Here is a 22410-nt window from a genome sequence, read left to right on the forward strand (position 1 = left end):
ATAACCAGGAGCTTCAAATACATACTTCAGGAAGTTAAGTTTTTTCTTCTTCTTTATTATCTTAAATATAAACAGCTGTCTGAATATGGATGCGTCTTTAAAAAGCGCAGCATTAGAAATTACTGTACATAGCTAATTAATTTCAACACATATTCTGCAAAAAAATAAACTCCTCTTCTTCCAGATTTGCTTAACTATACTTGTATTTTCAATAAATCAAAAAGCTGTGCAAAGAATTATCCCACAAATTAATCTTCAAAGCAAGGCAAAAGAAGAGCAAAAGAAACAATTTCGTCTTTGACTAGCTTTATTTTATCAAGACAACAGCTAATACAGAGTTAACAACGCTGAACACGCTGTTCATCATGCAAGAAGTATATTTAATTTTAATCCTTTTATAACTACTTCTACTTAGAGACAGTATGGGACTTTTGTATTTGCAGAGTAGAGCATTTATTAACTCAAGCCTTGCCTCAAGTGTGGCACAATCAGAATGTTCTGAACAGCTGGTTAGGAAGATAGCCAAGATGCAAGAAAGATGTCTGAGCCTCCTTTTCAAGGGCAGCCAACTCTTGTACTGTAGGTGCCAGAATATCCACATGGCCTTTATAGAGCCCACCTGCCAAGACAGACCCAATCTAAATGATGTGTTCAAAACCATTTTTCAGCAGAACTAATACCGCTCAACCACAGTCATTCAGAAAGTTAAAGTAACTTTGTTAACTTGTTAAAAAAAACACAAATAAAACAAAATACAGGCACACACGCACTTCAGTCACTTGCATCCTATAGACTGCCGGTAACAAATCCGGAAGGCTAGCAGGTTTTTTTTTTAATCTATCTATTCTGTAGTTATGCAGCAGATAACCAAGAAACTGAGCACTGCATAGCAAGGTAACTCAAGAGTAGTTCATTACTTACCACCCAGAGCTCTTTTCTGCCCATATGTAACTTTCCCATCAAAATCATCTACTGGTACTTTTATGTCTGGTTCAACTTGGGCAATAGTGCAGTTTAAATGTTCTTCAATCTCCCCCAGCAACTAAAAAAGAAAAAAAATAAAATCAAATGTCTTAAAGTAGTCTTATGGTCCAAGACTTCAGTCAGGACTAGTGTTCTGAATAGTCACATTCAAGTAGTTTCAACAGGAACTGTACAGAGAAAACAATTTGGTTACAGATGCCAAAGACGAACACATTTGTTGCTCAAATGCACTACACAAGTTCATTTCCATTCTCAGTATGTTTTCACCCTACTTAGAAACCTTGATTTTACATACTACCCTACTTATGTGAGTGAGGCTGCTTTATAATAAAGAGTTCACAGTCCAAGCTGATTTTAGCACAGATGATATATCATTCACCCTCCTTTAACGTAGAAAGAAGGGAAGCACTGTGAATTTAACAAGCATTCATACTTGGTATACAAATCCCAACAAAAATGTACTTAAGTGACACCCTCTTTCCAGGTTAGAGGAACAACAGTTTTAAGTTACAACCAGCCATCTCAACAAAAACATGTAACTAACATATTGTAACTTTTAACAGCATTTGGTTAGGAAGACTATAGAGAAACTGAAAATAAGACTCCAACAGATTTGGCTGGGAATATTAAAATAAGCTTTTATAACTAAAGAATACCTTCTAAAAAATACAACTTGCAAAGTTTTCTAATTTCTTCTTCAAAAGGAATCAAAGACTATAAACACCCCAAAACTAGCTTTGTACTTCAACTACACAGCTAAAACAAGAACTATATCCCACAGCCTTTTAGAGTAATTAGAACATTCTAGTTAAGCAGAACGTTTACCTGCATCTCATTGTACCATATGGTACAACCTCCTTCTTCCTTCAGTCTAGTATTGTAACACCCTTTTCCACGACTACTGCATACATGATACCAAACCTAGAAATAAAGGAAAACAACCTCTAAGCTTTGTGAAATAGTTTAGTACATTCATTTTGATTACTTAGAGCATGAAAAAAAGAATTCAGAGATCTATTTAAATTTCCCTTCAATTAAGCAAGAACAAACAAGCAGTTTCCCAATGCAGGATATTGAAGTCAGACATCAGCTGCGGATAGAACTTCAGTAAATAACGTCTGTTCAATTTTGCTTTGGAGCATAATTACCTTTTCTTTCTCTTTTGCCACAAGGGAGATTGCCAAACCCATTCTGAAGTATTAGGGGAGAAGGCAGAGAGAAAAATGTATTTCAGTAACTATTGCCAACTTATGAAAAAACAACAACAAAACCACCTTATCAAGAAAACATGGTGACTACTCTGAATATATAAATACCTCTCAGCTCTGCCTACTCTCCCAATTCGATGAACATAGTTCTGTTTTTCATCAGGGAGTGTGACGTTGATAACTGCATAAGATACACACAATCCAAAAGAGAATACAAGATTATTATTATTTTTTTAAAAGAGATATGAGCAAAGGTCGCAGCCCAGACACTTAAAATAAGTATGACTGTTGCAATCCCCCTTCTTAGCCCATATACATACTTTATGTTCTATTACAGCAGTTACAGGTGTCATTACCTGCAATACCTACACTTAAGGCTTCCACTACGAAATTGTTTTCTCCATTATTACTTTTTGACAAGAGTGGAAAAACAAATGAAGATTCCCCAACAATGCAGGTTATCATCAGGAATTTGAGAAGGTATAGTGAACAATCAAATTACAAGTTGCCTTGTTCAAGCCTTTAACATCTATGACTTTTAAAAATGAAGCTCTAAGTCATATACCTGTTTTAACTGCAAATATATTGAAGCCATATGCAATTCAATAGCTTAGTTTAAAAGTTATGTCTTACCATATGGAACACCATGGATATCAATTCCTCTAGCAGCAACATCCGTGCAGATCAAGAAACGGACATCTCCTCTCTAAGAAAACATAGTTGTAAAGAAGTGTTGTACTAAATAAACCAAACAAAAATCCCAGGCAAGGAAACAGTGGTCTTTCCCATTTACTTCACCTTGAAGTGTCTGTATATTTTAAAAACACTTCAGATAAAGTTCTTCCACAGTGCAATAGTGCTTTTTGAACATGAATAGCCTGGTCAATTTACATCCTTATTTTTTTCCCCCAACAGCCTAAGGCAAATATAAATCAATGAATGGCTCAAAACCAAACTGTCCAATATATAAATAACTTTTTTTAATATTCAAGACCCAAAGACTTTAAAAAACAATGTAATCTGTTATAGAGCTTGAATTTAGGTTTTATTTAAAGGCAAGCCCACCTATCCTCTCAATGAAAACTCAAAGGTCATATTAACTGACAGTATCGATTTCCACCTACAGAAACTGGGCCTCACAGAATTTTAGGAAGCAGGTCATAGAGCATTTGAACACAATTTAATTTGAACAGGGAACCAGCAACACAAGTTAACATATGATTTCAGATATAGAGAAGGAAAAGCCATCAAGAATCTGATGCATCACCTTAAATCTTTCCAGGTTTTGCTTTCTTTCTTGAGGTTTTCTGTCACCATGCAGACAGACACATGAGAACTGATGTCCCTTCCTATCAGGGCCTGAAAGAGTTGCTACGCGTTAATAACATCATATGTAAGTCATGTCATAACACCATGCAGAACTGGAAAAAAGTACACTTTGTGGGCAAAAGTCTCAAGTTGAATTCCCTAGACTTATTACCAGTTAACATAAACTTCTAATTACTGATATAGACATTGGGGAAAAGCAAGACAAACAATTAAACAAACACCTTTCCTCCCCCCTCCCCAGAGGTGGTCTCTGCAGTCATGTCTCCTCACTCCTTCCTAGTTTAAACTTTCTTTTTTTCCTCTGAATGTGTGCCTTCACCTTTCTCCTCACACATTCCCTTTCAGTGTCCCCTGTGTCTTCTCTCACATCTCCTTCCACGTCTCCTTATGTGTGTACTTTTGTACACATGTTCCTTCCTATGTCTCCTGCCCCTCTTATACACATGCCAGTAGAGGCACCATATGCTCTTCTCATTGGTTCAAATTTTGGTGCACGATGGGTTGTTTCCAGCCATTTCCAAGCTGTCTGGAACAGGTACAGGGCAGTTCATTGCCTCCTCTCACAAAGGGCACCGCTGCAGCTCCCTGCTACCAAACCCTGACCTTTTATGCCCAGTCAGTATGTCAAAAAACTTAAGCACAATTTTATTTGTGGGGTGTCTAAATATTGGTGACCTCTATCATACATTTTTAGCTTTGAAATAAACAGGAAAGTGAACAGAATAAGGTTTTCCTGAAAAATGTTACCTCCACCCTGTTGGATGAAGTACTGCTCCATATTATCACAATCAATTTTAGTCCTGCAGAAAATAATGGCTTGGTCCATCTTGTGTTCTTTGATTGCACGAACGGTGTATTCTCCTTTTAGAATTTTAATAGCTTCAGACCACATTTCTAAGTAAAAGCAAAGAAGTTATTTCAGTCAAATTGTTTAAAAATACGAAAAGCCTTTGAACAGCATGCATTTAAAGTTTTCTCCAGCCTTTCAGTAGAGAGTTAAAACTTTTATTAGCAGAGCAAGTGAGCTAGACCTTCAGTTTTTTCTTCTCCTCCTCATGCTCACCTGCTCCGATGTAGTATAACACAGAAAGAACAGAACTCAGGAGTTTCAGGTTACTTATACACACAAACAAACACTTGCTGTCTACATACCTGCAAGATACATATTCAAGTCTCCCCCCTCTCCCCCCTAATTACAGAAACACATTTCTCTTCACAATTACAAAAATGTACAAATAAAAATTTGGAGGAATGACTCAAGGCTGATATCTACTATAATTCAGCTTTAGTTCATAACACTTAAAGGATTATAATTTCACAAGCGATTACTTAACTAATGTTGCCGATTACCTGGAGTGTTAGCGCCAGGTCGTGTATTGTCTTTTGCATGTACTTCATCAGTCTAGGAAAAAAACAAACAAATAAACACCCCAAGTCATAAGTATTTCCTCTGTGAAGTATGGACTAAACTCTCACATAGAGACAAAACTATTTTACAAAATGATCTATCTTGAAGGGTACTTCCTCCTGATCAATCAGGAAAGACAGGTATTAACTAAAGTTAGGTGACAGACAATTAGCTCTGAACTGAGTGAAAAAGCAGTGCAGTGCCATTGTTCTCTAGCACAAATCAGAATGTTACTCTATCAAGATCTTCCTCAATCATGTTTGTAAGACTGAGCTGTTCAGAAACAGTATTACGGCATCACCAATATCATAATGCTGACTACCATGGAACAAACCATCTCAGATACACTGAGCTGTTTCAATAGCTGGCAAAGATCCTAAAAGATAAGGCCCCAATTCTGAAGGCTAAATAAGGAAACACGGGCAAATGATCTTAATCTTCACTTCTAGACCACTTACTCTGATATGATTCTTGCCGAGCCTTTCCCAGAGTTTGTCAGCTTTTGGATTTACCAGCACAACTACATGGTGTACAGTTTCAGGGACAGAATCTTCTCCTTTCAAATCAACCCAGGTGGGAAAATGCATGATCTTTTCAGATAGTTTTTTCACATCAAAAGAATGTAGTGTTGCAGAGCACACAATCACCTGAGAAATAAAAAAGCCATATGGATACCACCGAAGATCAGATTCTCCCAGCAAAAAAGGTCAGAGTAGAACTGGAAGAATATTATGTAGCTGGATAGCATAATGTAGCACAACAGAAAGAGTTCCTGAGTGGCTTTCCTCATCACAGGAACTACCCAGCTGACATGAGTCAAGACACAAAGTAAGTTACTGAACTACTCTCTTACAAAAAAACCCCACCATCATTTAAGAGGAAGAAAGCAGAATTACTGAGAGTTGTTGAATCAAGATTGTTAGAGCATTAGAAATCACAATGTATGTAGTCATTCATTTTTCAGATACTTTTATATCTAAGTAACCTAATTACTGCTAAACACTGAGCTTCAAGATCTAGGATTGTAAAAATACGTATTCGCAGGCAATTACTGAACCCAATGGACAAGTGTCACTTTTGAGCAAGAGGTGTAACAAACTCTACCTGAAGTAACCAATACTCAACAAGTGAAAGCAGTGCATACCACACAAAACACCCTCGAAGCCCAACCAACACAAAACAAACCAAATACACACACACGATAAAACCCTGCAAGCCCACAAAAACAAGAACAAACTTTATACCTGAAGTCTCTTTCCATCTGATGTTATCTGAGGAATTTGACTGTGGATCCTGTTTATGAAATCTGAATAACCTTGGAGAAGAAGACCATCCTAAATGGGAATAAAATAAAAGACAGCAAGCTGCAATTCTTAAGTTAAACAAGCAATACACTTGTACTCTCAGAAGTTCTCTCTTAATTAGCTGAACAGCTCAATGTCTGGCTGGGATATTGTTACTAAAGAGGAAAAGAAGGGAAAAATTTGGAGTATTTACAAGTACAACTGCTGTGCTTCACAAGAAATTCAACATCTGCCTCAGCAGACTCTCCTAGCTAATACCCCGAGGTACTCCATCTTTGTAAATATTCAGTTGTACTGTAACAGATCAGAGAGAGAGGGGCATTTATTTCACAGCATATTGACTACAACATTCATTGGCTTCAAGACCTGCTGGGTAATCAAAAATGCTTATCTTGTCTTTGTCCTTTCAAGTTCCCTGTACAGGGAGAAAATTCACTAATCTTGTGAATACAGTCTGAAACATATTTCTCTATCAGAAAAACTTCAAAAAGCTTTACCAGAGAGGCTACAAGGTTACTACAGTTAGAAATAAGAAGATTGACCTGAAATAGCCTATAGGTAGCTAATTGCTGTTCCACTCAAGTACCAAATTATATAGAACAATGATGTTTCACTGACTCTTTTAGGATATGTTATATTTAATTTAAGAACAGAATTTAAGTATCACTTAGTTCTCTACTTACAGCTTCATCCAGAACCAGGAATCTAACTTGAGATAAATTAAGCTTTCCCGTTGAGACCAGGTCATCTAGTCTTCCAGGAGTTCCAACAACAATATCCACCTATGAAATACATAAGTTATAAATAGAGATATGGTCTCACTTCCAAAAGTCAGTCTTAAAAAAAAAAATAAAATTACTATTCTATCCCTACAGCATAACTGAATTGATTGCACATCCCATGCTGCTGAAGCTAGACCTGTTCCTTTTATGTAGAACTCCTGCATGGTGTAGGTTGACCCTGATAACTGCAGGCCAGTTTTATTCACACAAACGTGACGAAAAAGTTAATAGGAAAACTGTCTCTGTCTTGTTAGTTAAGGACAAATGGCAACACTCACACCTTTGTTTTAAGATTTTCAGAAGTACTCAGGCTTCAACAGAATTTGACCAAGTACTGTTAAGTATTTGTACTAATAATTGCCATGGAAGTAAAGAAACAAATGCTAGACCAGTGCAACATGAACTTGCTATCAACTGCACAACTCCTTTTTATCAGGTTTACAGGAGTTACAAGAGCACCTTTACTATTCTCTAGCAACATCATGAGTTATTCAGAACCCAAACTATCAGATCATATGAACAAAAATACAACTTACTCCTTGTTCCAGTACAGAGAGTTGATCTCTTGCAGCAACTCCACCAATAATCAACAGTTCCCTAAAATTACATCAATATATTTTGACATTTGCTCATTTTTATTATATTCAGAAGATGTAATAAACATCTGGCTCAAGATCGATTCTTTTATTAGTAGCTGCCAATTAATAGCTCTGAACAGTAATTTTAAGAACAGAATTTTAAAATTTGTCCTTTCATACGTAGTGTATTCCATTTTAATTCAAGAAGTGAAGGTTTTGTTACTGAATTGTATTTGATTACTTTATCCCTCTTGTATTTAACACATTAACACCTTAACCAATTTCATCTTGAAGAATGTTCCTGAAAGATCCCAAACATAAGTCAGTTCAATAAGTTTCCTGTGTTCTTGAAAACTACAAATGCAAGTAACAGTAGATTAAATGAATCTTACATCATAGCTTGTCTCTTCATATTGCTACTCCCCTACAATTCTACTTGCAAATTGACTGCAGTTTAGAATATGGAGTTCAGAATATGAAGCACAGTCAAAAGAGAAACAACTTCAGACCAAAGCAGCTTGTAGATGATTCATTTTTCAGAATTGCATCCCCATGCTAATTACTGCAACATCCGTCCTGTGAGCACACTAATGTAAACAGAGCAGACCTTGTATATAACTATTTGTTCAAGATTAAAACCAAACAAAAGTAGGGCAGGCAAAGTTGAGGGGCAGAGAAAGATGCTCAGAAAACAAGGGCAGTAAGCAGATGTGCTTTTCTTGATTAAAGACATTAAGTATCATACACCTTTGATAATCTGAAGGGAAAAAACCAAAACAAATAGATTTGTGATACCAGAAAGCAGTGGTCTACACATCAAAAAAACCCTAACTGGTCTGAGCATAGCTGAGAAGTCAGAAGATTGGCTGGTAGCAGGTATTACTGCGGCTATTATCAGTAGCACTGCAGATTAAGGTCCACTTAGCTACCAAGTGGAACACCTCCTGTCCCCCTGCAAAGTCATGTCCATGTACAATTCCATAAATACAATTAGAACAGATGCACTGTTACCTTAATTTGGGATTATCAACATATTTTTTGAACTGCTTCACATTGTTCAAAGTTTGTTCAGCCAGCTCTCTTGAGGGTTCTACAATCAATGCTTTTGGAGCATTTGGAAGATTCTGTGTTTGAACCACCTGTGCATTTCCTAAGTGAAAAAAATAGGCCATTAACACAAACTACATTCCTATCCTGGAATTTTTTACTGGAAGCAAACTTGGATTTCTATTAATAATCTAAAACTTCGCAATTCCACATGCTCCATTAAAGGGTGGTGTTACTGCTCACTTAATTATGAATAGTTTCAGATGAATATTCAGAGATTACAAGTGAATCTTACCATGATAAGGTTTATACCAATTAACTTTATTGCAGAGCTTTATTGCAGAGCTTAAACACATACACTTATTTTTAAGATGACACTGCTGAGTAACTTCGCTAACCTTCTCTTTTTATCTGATGCATTTCTAAATTCAAAATATTAAGACTATTTGTGGTTTAAGATGAAGAAATTTTTGAATACTTTAGAAAAGCACTAATATTACTACCAGTATGATCATTGTGAGAGTAGCAGTAAGATCATTGTGAGACTGTGAATACAGCAGTCATGAAGCAATTAAAGTGATCCAAATGTGCTCTGTAACACAATCTCAATATAGAACTGAGAGGAGTTTAAAAATCCAACCTACCCGAGTGTTGTGATTTTACAACACTACCATCAGGAGCCTTGCAAAGACCAATATAGCCATCTTTTGGTGGAAACTTGAAGTCTTCATCACCAAAATTGAATTTCAATTCAGCATTCTAGATTTCAACAAAGTTGTGTCATACAGACAGATTCAAGAGACCACGTAAAATGAGAAACAATTCCATAACTAATTTCCCCATGAGAAACCAGCTAGATGAGAATGGAAAGGTTTTTTTTTTTCCTCCCACCTTACACATTCCCCCTCTTCAAGTCATCTAAAACCTGCCACACATTTTGTGCATGGTTCTAGCTCTTAAAACTCTTTCCTTCTATATCCAAGTATTCCCATGTTTCCAAGTACATCGAAAACTTTTTTGAACTTTTATGTTCCATTCATTTTCAGTGACAAACCGCAATTTAAACAAAACACCCAAAACCACAACAAAAACCAACCCACCACTTTTTTTTTTACTTGTATATTTTTCTGATCCCCAAAATGTTTTGCTTAAACCTTGACTCAGTAAGAGATCATCCCAGAGAGACTAACTCCAGAAAGACATAATACTACACTACTGTCATGTTACAGCTGAGAATAAACAAAACAAAAATTTTGGCACTTTCAAGTTATTTGCTTATATCTGTTGAATCGTACTATATAGAAATTTAATACAGCCAAGATAACTAATTCCTAATACCAGTGCTATCTATGCTATTCTACTCCTATATCCAAGTTTGAGTGTTTAAATTTGAATTTAAACATTCGATATTTAACTTGAACAGTACTCGTCAAAGTTAACACAGTGGTGACCACTCCAGTAGTGAAATACTAGTAGACCAAAGGAAAGCAGCAGTGTACAAGCACAACTACAGTAATTTTAGGTGGCTACGCAAATTTTATACATAAGTATTTAGTTACCAAAACTAGAAAAATTTTCATGATCTTACACATCTGTGATATTCCTAAGTTACCTTCAGTACACAAGCTGCAAAAAGTGCTTGGTTCCTTATGTGTGGTGGGATTTCAAACGCAAGGCCAAGGTCCTTCCCTGAAAGCAAGGTTCGTTCAGTGAGATTCTGCGTGTGTGTGCATTCCTCTCCCTGCCCTTCCCCCAGTACAAGCACTCCAACAAAATTCCAAAGAAAAAGTGAATAAAACTTACCATTTTTGGAAAATTTTATTTGTCCTTTATCTAAGTCTAGATAACATCCAATTGTATCATGCATAGTGAATTCCTGTAACAAGAAGTAGTGTATGAACCTAAGATATTTTAGTGTTCAGTCTATTAAGAAAACTTAGTGCTTACGTTCCATCAACTTTTACAGTTTTCCCACTTCTCTCTATTCAGTGTTAATTTTGGAGAGAAGCAAGTTCAATTTATTCCACTGCAATTTGCACGCATATTTTTATTTGATTACAAATCTTCAGTAAACTGCCCAATTTATCTTAGATATTTAAACATTTATTACTGCTTTAAATTTACTTTAAAACAAAACACTTTGACAATGATCGATTTACGTCATTTATCTGGAAGTATTCTGCATTATGGAAAAGTGCATTTATTAGCCAATATAAATCTAAGTTTAGAGCACCAAACATAGTAACAGAAACCTGTATTTTGACTACATAAAAAGACTAACTCTAGCAGGAGGTACTATATGCATGCTATGTATACTGAAGTACTTCATTTAAATATCTTGAAATTTATTCATTGTAAATGTATTCAATAAAATCTGTATATTATAAAGTGCTTTAATTCAACAGCTCAGAAGTCACTACTATAAACAAAGCTACAATACAATAGTCATAAAAGTTTTATGGTGTTGAGAGTTCGCTAATACCAGAAAAAGACTTAAATTTCTGCTGTGTTATTCGTATTTATATAAATTATGCTTAAACATCTGAAATCTTTACTGGTATGCTGTGATGCTACACAAAAAACACCACAGATACTCCTGGTAGACATTTCAGAAGTGTACATTAAGGTAACGGTTCTAATGGCAAACCCAGTTCAATAGCCAGAAATAGAGCATGACTACCTACATCTTATTAGCATTTAAGTACATGTTTTGACATATGAGAGAGTTGTGTGATTATTTCTACTTAAACAGGACACAACACCGTCACTTGGACATTCACCGAGTTATACAGAGGGGCCGGTATTGTTCAAGCTAAGATTGAAATAAGTCAAGAAATAAATCCAAGAGATCAGTTCACCTCTAACCTGTAACACACAGAAAAGGTTTATCTTCTAAATAAGAGCCACTATATTTGCAGTCTAGTCACAATCATAAGCCTCAAGTTGATAACTGCTTTTGTTCAATCTGTTAATATGCTTTTATCCAAAAATGCTTCAACATTTCACAGCACTTTTGCACAGTGACCTTTCCTTAAAGGTTAGCACTGTTATGAAAGACGGTTGATTGTCAAAGCACAGAACCAACATGCAAAACTTTTAATAATGTTCCTACCACGTTAATGTTTCTACTATGATTCTACCAATAAGCAATTCAAGCTTACCTCACCGTAGCTGTCAAATTGCTTGTTGTGAGACTTCTTACCAGTGCCACCAAAGCCAAAGCCAAATTTATCAGTGCCTGAAGACAAGACAAAGTATAGCTTTTTATCTTTTGGTTGAAAGGTTACATTTTTTCCTCCTTGTATCAGCAACCGAAACCTCTAACACTACCATGCAAAAAAATAACACACCAGGCTAACTAAAGACTTCTAGCTTTGATATATGCTAAACCAGTGGGTTTGTACCAGTACATCAATTGATTTTACTAGTCTCCAGTCATCTTCATGAAAAACTGAAATTAAAGGGAAAAAGTCACAAGAGATAAGAAACACTGCCGCCACCTAAGCAAATTTCCTCTTGCAGGAAGAACAGTATTTGCACGAAGTTTTAAACTCCCCGATACTGATGTCCTTCCCAAGAAGCCCACTCTCTGCAAGACTATGAAAACTGTGTATGGGATTCTTCTTTTGAAGGAAACTCACCCAAATCTAGTGAAGCCTGCATAGTTGACCAACCGACTCTGCACAAGCCTTGGTCATGACAGGAAACTTCATAGTAGTATTTCCCTTGAAAAGAGAAAGAAAGGATCTAAGACAACACCTACATTTCTATTTCATCGAGGTGGTTCAGTTTGGTTGCTTCTAAGACCATGCAAGTCTAACATTTCCACCCCTGCTGAAAGTGTCATAAAATCAGCTCTTGTGTTAGTGTGAAAAGGTTCTGTAGGCACCTATGCATGTAATAAAAAAAACAGATTATCAGAGAACAGCAGGCAAGAAAGAGAAAAAGTACAGGCTGAGAGGTGTGTGTGAAAGGTTCCAAACGAGCGGTGAGATAGAGACCAGTGGTTCTATTGAATCCACAGGAACTGATAAACTCAGAACACCAGGAGTCTGCCCAATCAGTATGAGACCACCAGCATGCACTAGCACCAAGAACTGGTTGTGTAACTTGAACCATATCCAACCGGCTGCTATGTACAGACATACTACATGACTATCTGTACACCTGATGAAATGAGACAAAGGGTCTTTCTGAACACCCACCTAGAACCACTGCAGTATCAGCATGACTCTGCTTCTGAGCAAAGAGTTGGGGTTGGCCTCTCAACTGTTGCTCCAACCACATAACCATAAAATTTGTGCATGCCTGTGTCTGTGTGAAGCGTGAGGAAACAACTGAACATACTGTGTGAGTAGCTATTTCCTATTAATAACACATTAATAAAACGTGTTCTAATGAATGTTAGTTATGGTTCGGTCTCTTCTGACTCAATCCCCTATCAGGGAAAAGGTGACTTAGAACACAAGAGAAGCAAAACAGAGGTATTTGTCATTCCAAAGTCTTCAGCTAGCAGCAAACTGAGTAACGCACATTTGCTCAGATGGACAGTAAGTTTTACATGCAACTATCTACATTAACAACAGGTGACAAGTGGGCATTTCAGTTGAAATTTCTAGAAGAGTCTCCAAAATACATAATTTTGTATCTACCTTTAGTCACGCCTCTAGTTGCTCTGCATCCATGCCATTCTTTTACCTCTCTGCTTTGACAACACAAACCGTCTGATCCAATTGCTGAAAATTACAAGACAGTTTTAGTTAAAGAAATAGCCTCCCTAACTGCTTTTAAAAGAAATTTTCATGCATACTTCCTTCTAGTTTATTCTTTTTTTCACCAAGTGAATGCTTTCAAGTGAACTTTTAAACCAGCGTTAGGACAACTCACCAAATGCTGATCCTCTGTCATACGGGTTCATCTGCCATTTATTGAGCACTAGGTTTGAAAGACAGCAACAGAAAAAAAGCATTAAACCAAGAAGGCAAGCCTGGAAAACTCAAATTAGACGTTCACATTGGCTCTACAGCATTTGTCTTAATTTTCTAGGGAGACAGCTTTGTTCCAATGCAATTCATACAAGGTCAAAATGAAAGCCAACAACTTGAAGGAGGGGCACAGATGCATAATGCAGAGGTATTCTATGAAAGTTTAGATTATTCCATTAAGGAGAGCACAGATTAAGTTACTTAAAAATACAACTGAAAACAATGAAGACATTTATAAAATAAGCCAGAGTTCCACATCATCACAATCAAATTCAGCTACAAAAAGTCCAAAAACTATATTAAGAGAAATAAATTTGAAATGTATTTGCTACTTCTGTTCCAAGTTTACATTGGGGTATTTCTCAGGGTATCAATTAAAGTGTCATTACTGCAGAGTTAAGATACATGCATATAGCACATAAAATTTCTGACTTAATTTTTCATATGTCCAATAACACGTTACCATAAAGTCTAGAGGTTCCACAATACAAGTTTTTTTTTTTAAAAAAAAACAGATGCCATTTCAATCAGGATTACTGAGTGCATTCACAACACATTTTCTGAAGAAGGATTTTTTTTTTTTTTGAAAGTTGACTGTACTGTCACCCCTGTAGCAGTAGTTATAACAAAGATGAAAGATGAGAACTTCTGTAACATCTTCAGAGGGTTTGTGCAGCTACTGTCACTTAGATAAATCTCAATCTATAAATACCACAGACTGGACATGCTTACTAGCTTTCAAGTTGCAAGCTTATTTAAACAGACGTATAACAGACCCTCAAATACTGTGAGGATATTATCATGGTTACAATCCATTCTATACCAGTGGGTTCTGGCCCTGTCAGTTCAATGTTTACTAGTTCAAACCTGCAGCAACTCAAGACATTGTTATACAGCTTTCAAGTCTAGCTAGGTGCTAGGAAGAAACACAACAGCTTTATTCAGCACAACAAAATTCAAAGACACTATAGTGCAACCCCAGCGACACAAAAATAAGTTTGAGCCTGGAGAGCTTTCTGCTCAAGCTCGCTTAAGAGGCCCAAACCAACTGTGTGGTGTCACTACTCATGTCTCACTTACCCCTGCAACTGGAAGATTTTTTTTTAATTTTTTTTTTTTAAAGCTGGACACTACCTACCATTTCACATCTTGCAAGGTACTAAACTTGTATGCCTTTCAGAAGAACACTGAAGAGTGTGGTGTGGATCAGCCAGCCTTAAGCTGAAGACAATAAACATTACTTACTAAGCATTACTGGGGCGCAGTCAAATGCATCCCAGTTCTTACCATAACTCCACCAGTAAATTTATATTCACTGTTTTATAAAATCTGGGGTAATGATATTCTATTATCCCAAATTAAGGAAAAAATACTTATCTAATTGCAAGCAAGTGAGGTTAACTTTACTTTCGGAGATGATGGAATTGGCATGAATTAACAGTGTTCCAAACTTGAAGAATGTGATATAGAAACTTACCTGCCCCACCGGTTTTAATAGTTGCTTTCCCTTTCTTGCCTTCCATCTGGTCCTTCAGTGTTTCATAAACAATCTGGATAACTGGAATGCTAAAAGCCTAAAATGGAAAGTTATTTTCATTCCACAATTTATACAGAAATTTCCAGATAGGCAGTCAGCCTAGTTTTCAGGTGCAATATCCAGTGCCAGAAACACTTGAAAACATGCCTACACGCTAAGTTTGTCAAGACTGTTAATAATACTGCTCAAATACATATACACATCGCGTCTGTATATACGCATACACACAAACACACACCACCTCTCATCACTTGAAGACTTTTACTTTCTGCTAATTTAAATTTGCATACTTACACCAGTTTTTCCACTCCCTGTTTCAGCAGCCTATAGGAAGAAAAATTTAAGAGTTTAACCAAAGTCGCAACTTACACTGTATAGACTGTTCTACAGTTCTATTTTAATAAACTAAGTTTACTTTTGCTTCTGCATAATACCGAAAATCTTTGACAGTAATGACATTGCTTCACACAAATTAGATGCGAATACAAACACAGAAAGCCTTTACAATAGATTTAAAAAAAATAAGAAAAACACAAAAGCTCCCAGAGTCCACCAGAAAAACTATGTATGTATGCCAAATTTCTGGAGGCACTACAAAAGATTATAGGAAGCGTTAGTTTGGTTACAGAATCAAGAACACAGAGATCCACAAAATACATGATGAGGAAGGCATACTAATCTGGTATCTTCAGGATTATCGATATTGAAGCATTTGTTTAGGCAGTATCAGTCATGTTCCATGCAGATTTATGTCAGGTATTTACAACAAAAAGGAGGGTAGATGAAATCAGATAGCTCTCAGTTATGTGACAGTGCCTGTCAAGCAGTCAAAACCTAAAGTCTAAAAAGAATGAATCCCATCTGCAAGAAGAGTTGGAAACACACCAGGAACTCAAAGAGGTTTTTAGCTGAAGTATATACTTTCTATTGAAGAAGGACAGAAGACTTAGTCTAACTATGAACCCTTCTCGAAAGAAGGGAATTGACCGTACAAACAACAATTAAAAGACACAGGCTTTCTTGGAATAGGGCTATCCTGCATACATACCATAAGTACATCACCACCTCCCAGGATCAGCGGGATGGATTCTGCTTGGATATCCGTAGGAAGACTACAGGAAAGAACACATAACACAAATTATTTTATGTTATGTTATCACTAGAAAAAAGGATTTTTGCTTATATTGGAACTCACAGAAGCCACAGTCATCTGCAAGATAGGAAATAGCAGATAAATACTCTACCTGGTTTGTGGCTAAGGAAATGAAAAGGATTCCATTTACAAAGAGAGCTTGGAACAGGAGATATGCCTTGACAGGAAGTGACTAGTGGATGCAGTGGATTCAGCTGCACCCAGAAAAAGAGGGCTGCATCTCACATCACTATGCTAAACTATAAAAGAAACAGATTAATTATATATTCTCTGTTTTCCTTTCTTCAAGTAAGTTTTGCTTTTAAAGCCACTTACACAGTGCCCATTTACAAGATTCCTATTCAAAACAGGAAAAGAAAGTAAAAATAACTAAAGGTAACCATCATTTTCAAACAATCACAGCTAATTAATACCATGTATATGAGAAAAGAAGAACTACATACACTAAAATTGTCCACACTGGTAACATTCTGAATGAATGACAGTTCAAAAAAAGTTCTGAAGTCAAATATTTTAGCCAAACAAGTAAATAAAACCAGGAAGAATACCTTTTGTAGAAGACTGACACACAAGCATCAACTCTGAAGAACAAAAATTCAGACCACAGTCTGGAAAACATTTACTAAACTAGCATCAACTATGTGACAGTGTTTAATCCAATAATCCCACAATACATAATAAACAAACTAGAAGCACAGAGGCTTTTACTGAACAAATGACACTGAAGTATAAGCAGTTATGCTTTGCTTGCCCAAGTTTAAATGTTACCACTTTACTCACAATTTGTGTTCTTCAGTCATTCACACTAAAAAGAAGTCCATGAGATGCATGTTAAAGGAAAACATGTATCTGCTTTGTTTTACTGCAACAGCAGAGGTATTTTAAGACGCATGCCATGTATCACTGAAAGACAAATTAGATTATGCCAGGCCTAAATGCATTTCTACTTACAGCCAGTCCATCTCTTCCACTGCTTGAGCTATCTCAGGCATAACACCCATTTCTGTAAGATAAGAAAAAGGAACAGGCAAGTGTTATTTACCTCAACATAGCTCAAAAGATTTCCAAGAGTCAACACTTCCAACTAGACAAAAATAAAAAAGCATTCTTTTTGACAACAATATATCCATCCTTCTCTATAGAACTCAAGTGATGGATAAGAAACACTCTCCGTTCCCCACATACAGTTGCCACTTGTCCCCACTTATAGCGGAATAAGTCAGGCATATACTAGGCACAGGGGCAGCTGCTGACATAGCAGCAAAGCAAATGCACGGAGAACCAAGCACCATTTCAAGGGCAAGGTACTTATCTTTGTACGTTTAAGGAAACAGCCTATGCAAACAACAGGGAAGACTGTTAATCACAAATATCCTGACTCCCTCTACAGTTGAATGCAAGCAGTTTTCAAAAAAAAGAAAAAAACGTATCCTATAAGGACTCGATTTGAGATGTTTACGTTTCTTTTCACCAAATTTGCCTTACACACTTATGGCATGTACATTAACTAGACAACATTTTGATTTTCATACAGTTACTAATCACATCCAGCTTTGAAAGGGTTTTCCCTTAAATACCCCTGGCAAACTCATATCAAGGTCTAGTGGTTGTACCCCAGACACAAGTTAAATATGGAGCCATATAACATTTGTATGTTGATAAACAAACCCTCTCTATTTAATAAAGAAAAAAAAATACAACCTGCAGCTATTCAATAAAGGCAAGAGGAAAGCAGATCTTAACCAACCCATACGATGGTACTATACCATCAAAGTAACAATTTAGCTGCTGGTTATCTTTTCAGGTGCATAGGATTACACTAAATCAGCTTCTTGAAGTATAAATATGCACCTTTTTAAAGGGAGCTTTTACATGCTAGCCTTTATACTGTCACACGCTGGGTTTCACATATACCACACATGTGCACCCATAGAGAGTTGGGCTAACACATTTGGATGTATGCAGCCAAAAATGATTCTTCTATTTGCTGTAATAAAAATGCTACTAGAAACATGTTTTATTTGTAACATAATTTGAGAAAGCTTTAAAATTTTCAAGTGTTAGTCTGTACTCCTACAAAATTAGACCATCCACATAGGCAAAAAACCTTTTTTTTCGAGCAATAAAAAAACCCTATTGATTACAAATTATACATAAACCCCTACATTATTTTTTTCCATTTTTAATATACTTCCAGTATATAGTACATATTTTAATTCAATAGACAGAACACAGGTTTAATCAAACAATGGCACTGTGACATTTTCCTCAACTACAATCAAATTAATCCTGTTGTCCAGCACGTAAACTCATCTCTGCATCTATGGAAGAAGTGTCCATGTTTTCCCTCATGATTAGCTATAAAGAATTCAGTTAAAAGAAACAAGTTATCAACCTCACATACATTAAAACTATACAGTACCCTAATGTTGAGTGGTCACCTATATGTGCACATGGGGGAGCCAAACAGTGGTGTTTCCTCCTTCAACAGTAAGTTTTTAGACTACAGTTTACACACATATTTCAAACCCTATCACAGAACAGAGCTACTCCAACAAAACCAGCTATTACCCACTGCAATACACAGAACAGTTACGATGACCTCCTATTACAGAAACCAGTCAGCCCGAGGAACGCGGCCGACTTTTGAAGCCGCCCCCGTTGCCGGGTGCACCCACACCACATACGCCCTAAAACCACCAAATCCATTTCGGTAACCGCTTCCGAAGGCCCGCGAAAGCCTCAGGAGCAGGGAAGAGCACCTACACCCCCACAGCCCCCCCCCGACCTTCACCCGTGGTTAAGTCACGGGCTTCAGAGGGCCGGGGCCGGGCGCTGACCGGGCCCGTCGGCCGCGGGGAGCGCGGGAACAGCCGCCCCTACAGGGCGCCGGGCAGGTCCAGGAGGCGAGAGACTCTGCCTGTACTTTACTGCCGGCGGCACAGCCGACAGCCCTCAACCCCCCCGGCTCCACCTGCCCCAGCACCACGTACCCGAAAACGCCGCCATCTTCGCACCGCCAACCAGCGCAAGGCGCACGCGCCCGGCCCGTCCGCGGCTTTACGGCGCCGGGTTGGAGGCGGGAGGCGCCGCGCCGCGCGTTCCGGCCCAGGGCGCGGCCCGTCGGTGCCCCCTCCGGGCACAGGGATGCGGGCTCAGGCGCGGCCCGGCAGCCAATGCACCAAGGGCAAAATAGGAGGAGGAATTATTTTTGTTCCGTTTGCAGATTTTTAGGGTGCACTCGGGTCACCATTTCCCCACTGTTCTGAGAGCCCGGCGTGTTTTTTCCCCTGCCGATCAGAGCTGTGGTCTGTCGGCGGTGCCGGGCCCCGCAGTGTCAGCTTCACGCAGGCACTAAAGTCACGAGAACCCACAGTCCAGCTCACAGCCGGGGTAGCTTAGGTTTTAAACACGAAATGTGTGTTTACAACAACAATCTGCTTTACAGTTGCATGCAGCACTGTAATATTTTCATTTTGTCAGTGTAATTCACATTTTATAGAATCATAGAATGGGTTGGGTTGGAAGGCACCTTAAAGACCATCGAGTTCCAACCCCCCTGCCATGGGCAGGGACATCTCCCACTAGACCAGGTTGCTCAAAGCCCCGTCCAACCTGGCCTTGAACACCTCCAGGGATGGGGCCTCTGCTGGGCAACCTGTGCCAGTGCCTCACCACACTCAGAGTGAAAAATTTCTTACTTATATTTGTTCTAAATCTGTCCTCTTCCAGTTTGAGGCCTTTACTCCCCATCCTATCACTACATGCCCTTGGAAAAAAGTCCCTCTCCAGCTTTCTTATAGGTGCCCTTCAGATACTGGGAGGCCGCTATAAGGTCTCCTCCAGAGCCTTTTCTTCTCCATGCTGAACCACCCCAACCCTCTCAGCCCATCCTCATAGGAGAGGTGCTCCAGCCCTCTGATCATCTTTGTGGCCCTCCTCTGGACATGCTCTAACAGGTCCATGTCCTTCTTATGTTGAGGGCTCCAGAGCTGGATGCAGTACTCCAGGTGGGGTTCTACAATAAACATGTTTGGCAGAAAGTATTCAAGGTTTTAAAAGTACCTTCATATCAACAGATAACATGCCAATTTATTTTTTTTTAGACATATGTTGATGGGGATACAGTCTTCTCCAGTTTTTTACAGAAGTTTCTCCAAATTCTGTGCAATCTTTTTCCAGGATAACTTCTAGTGAAGTTAAAGGCAAGAATCTCTGGGGTGTTATTATAAAAATAAAATCAGATTGTAAATAAAATGTGCGGCTTCTACAGTTACACCACAATTCAGCGGTGCATTTGTCTGCTAAGTGGAAGGCTCAGCATAAAATACTACCAACCATTTCCCATAGGGAAACAAAACTTTAAATCTTTTCTAAGGCCGTCTTCAGATACAGACACATCTGTTTCAAAGGCCAAATAGACAACAGCATCTCCGGTAATGCAGTTTTCTTGACTACTGTGTTGTAATTTGAGTACTGGTTTTGTCCTGGATGTTTAGTTCAGGACCTTTTTGAAAATGCTTACTGAACTCTACTGACTGTTAACTTTCACTGTAGAAACTAGGGGCCCTGCAGAGAAAAATACAGCAGGTATTTTATATCTTTAGTACCAGGCTGTTTGCATCATGATGGCTTCTCATATATTAATAATTCCTTTGGGAGTATCTTCATTTGATGCGCTTCCTTCCTTTCACTATTATTCACTATATCTGTCAATCATAATTTTGCTTGCTTTTGGATAAATGACAAATCTAATAATTTTTAAAGACACAGAAATGAATAATCTACAGATTCAACCGCGATTCTGAGAAAATGTGTATGTAGGCAGACCCTGATATCAATACGTACTGCTGCTTGCTGGCGGGTAACCAGAATGTAATTTACTATAAATCTCCCACAATTCTTTGAAATTTATGAACATGATTTTATACTATTTGTTATTGCTTTACAAACTACATCATCAAATACAGCTAAAGAAATGCTATTAAAGAGACAGCCAGAAAGCATTTTTTCCTCAGTAGTTGTTTCTTCCTGAAGTGTTTTCCAACTTTCCAACACAGCTTTCCTATTGCCCCAAATCTCTGATTTCAGAATTTATTTTTTTGGTTTAACCAAATTCTAGGCTGCACAGGTGTCTACAAGACTGAGGCTACTAAATACAAGCTAAAATTAGAGTACAGGAGCAGAAGTGGCAGGGTATGAGGTAATTTTCTTTCAGTTTTACAAACGTTTTATAAAATAATAGGAAATAGGCAGGAAATAGACTGAAACCTTCGTTCTTTTACAATAATTTATAAACAGGCTCATTTTTATCTGCTTGAGAGAGCGTAACTCTATGAGTGCAAATGTTTGTAGGACTGAAATATTTAGAAGTTCTACATAGCATCATTAAAGTTGGAGGAATTATTTGTGAGAAATATATAACCTTTGCTTTTACACACCCCCCCCCTTTTTTTTTTTTTTTTTTCTACTCAGTGAGGCTCTAATTAACACACTCAGACTTTGCCTACATTAGGTGTTCCTTACCCTAAATTTTCTGTCAGCTTTCCAGACAGCCACCACCAGGCTGCAGCTGCAGGTACGTCCCTGGGCAGTGCTGGTGAGAAGGTCACGCCAGTGGGGTGGCCATTACGGTGGGGTGGCCCTGATGGTGGTGGCACCTTGCTGCCCAGCAGTGCTGGGTGCTGGATAAAAGGCCTCTGGAGATCCCCGGGGCAGCAGACAAGCTGTGGACCTGAAGGCTCGTTTGTGTATGCCCTCTATAGGTGTACATCATATGTTATACTGGGTAGCTGTCTCCTCGTTTCTCACCCCAACAGTGCATCCCACCCCTCACGGCTTAGAGGGAAGGCTGAGGTCTCTGAAGCTGCAGCTGCCGCCCTTCAGAGGGGCTGCTGAGGCGCTGAGGGCTCCTCGGCCTCTATCCCTCGCCCTCAGCTTCCAGCTCGCCCCGGGGCCGACGGCCTTTCAGGGCTCCAAAGCCCCTCGGGCAGAGAAGGCAACGGCGAGGCGAGAAGCGGGGCGGGGCGCGGGGCCCGGCAGGCTCGGCCGGCGGCAGCGCTGAAGGAGTTAAAGGCCGCCGGCTCCGCGCAGGT

General features: G+C 38.4%; 1 protein-coding gene across 1 annotated transcript; it reads right to left on the reverse strand.

Annotated features, from left to right (window-relative positions):
* Window positions 1-293: 293 nt before the first annotated feature.
* DDX1 (DEAD (Asp-Glu-Ala-Asp) box helicase 1) lies at window positions 294-19337 on the reverse strand. Its single transcript, XM_009885332.1, has 26 exons — window positions 19309-19337; window positions 17267-17318; window positions 16211-16274; window positions 15457-15486; window positions 15103-15199; window positions 13528-13575; window positions 13293-13376; window positions 12282-12365; window positions 11802-11878; window positions 10444-10516; window positions 10253-10329; window positions 9285-9399; window positions 8605-8743; window positions 7552-7612; window positions 6917-7015; window positions 6174-6263; window positions 5388-5576; window positions 4872-4923; window positions 4269-4415; window positions 3460-3551; window positions 2826-2898; window positions 2301-2373; window positions 2133-2175; window positions 1810-1905; window positions 922-1042; window positions 294-619 (listed from the first exon to the last, which is right to left on the reverse strand). Exons 1-26 carry the CDS (start codon window positions 19322-19324, stop codon window positions 489-491), a joined length of 2223 nt encoding a protein of 740 aa, XP_009883634.1. The 5' UTR covers window positions 19325-19337; the 3' UTR covers window positions 294-488.
* Between the last annotated feature and the right edge of the window lie 3073 nt (window positions 19338-22410).

This window comes from Charadrius vociferus, unplaced genomic scaffold (assembly GCF_000708025.1).
Source record: "Charadrius vociferus isolate BGI_N301 unplaced genomic scaffold, ASM70802v2 scaffold173, whole genome shotgun sequence".
NCBI classification, from domain to species: Eukaryota; Metazoa; Chordata; class Aves; order Charadriiformes; family Charadriidae; genus Charadrius; species Charadrius vociferus.

What these genes read in the sequence shown, in the direction of transcription:
- DDX1 (XM_009885332.1), bottom strand. An exon ending in AATAAAATTTTCCAAAAATG is followed by an intron (nt 10,330 to 10,443) that starts GTAAGTTTTATT and finishes CCTTGCTTTCAG; the next exon opens with GGAAGGACCTTGGCCTTGCG. An exon ending in TCCTGGTTCTGGATGAAGCT is followed by an intron (nt 6,264 to 6,916) that starts GTAAGTAGAGAA and finishes ATTCCCATTTAG; the next exon opens with GATGGTCTTCTTCTCCAAGG.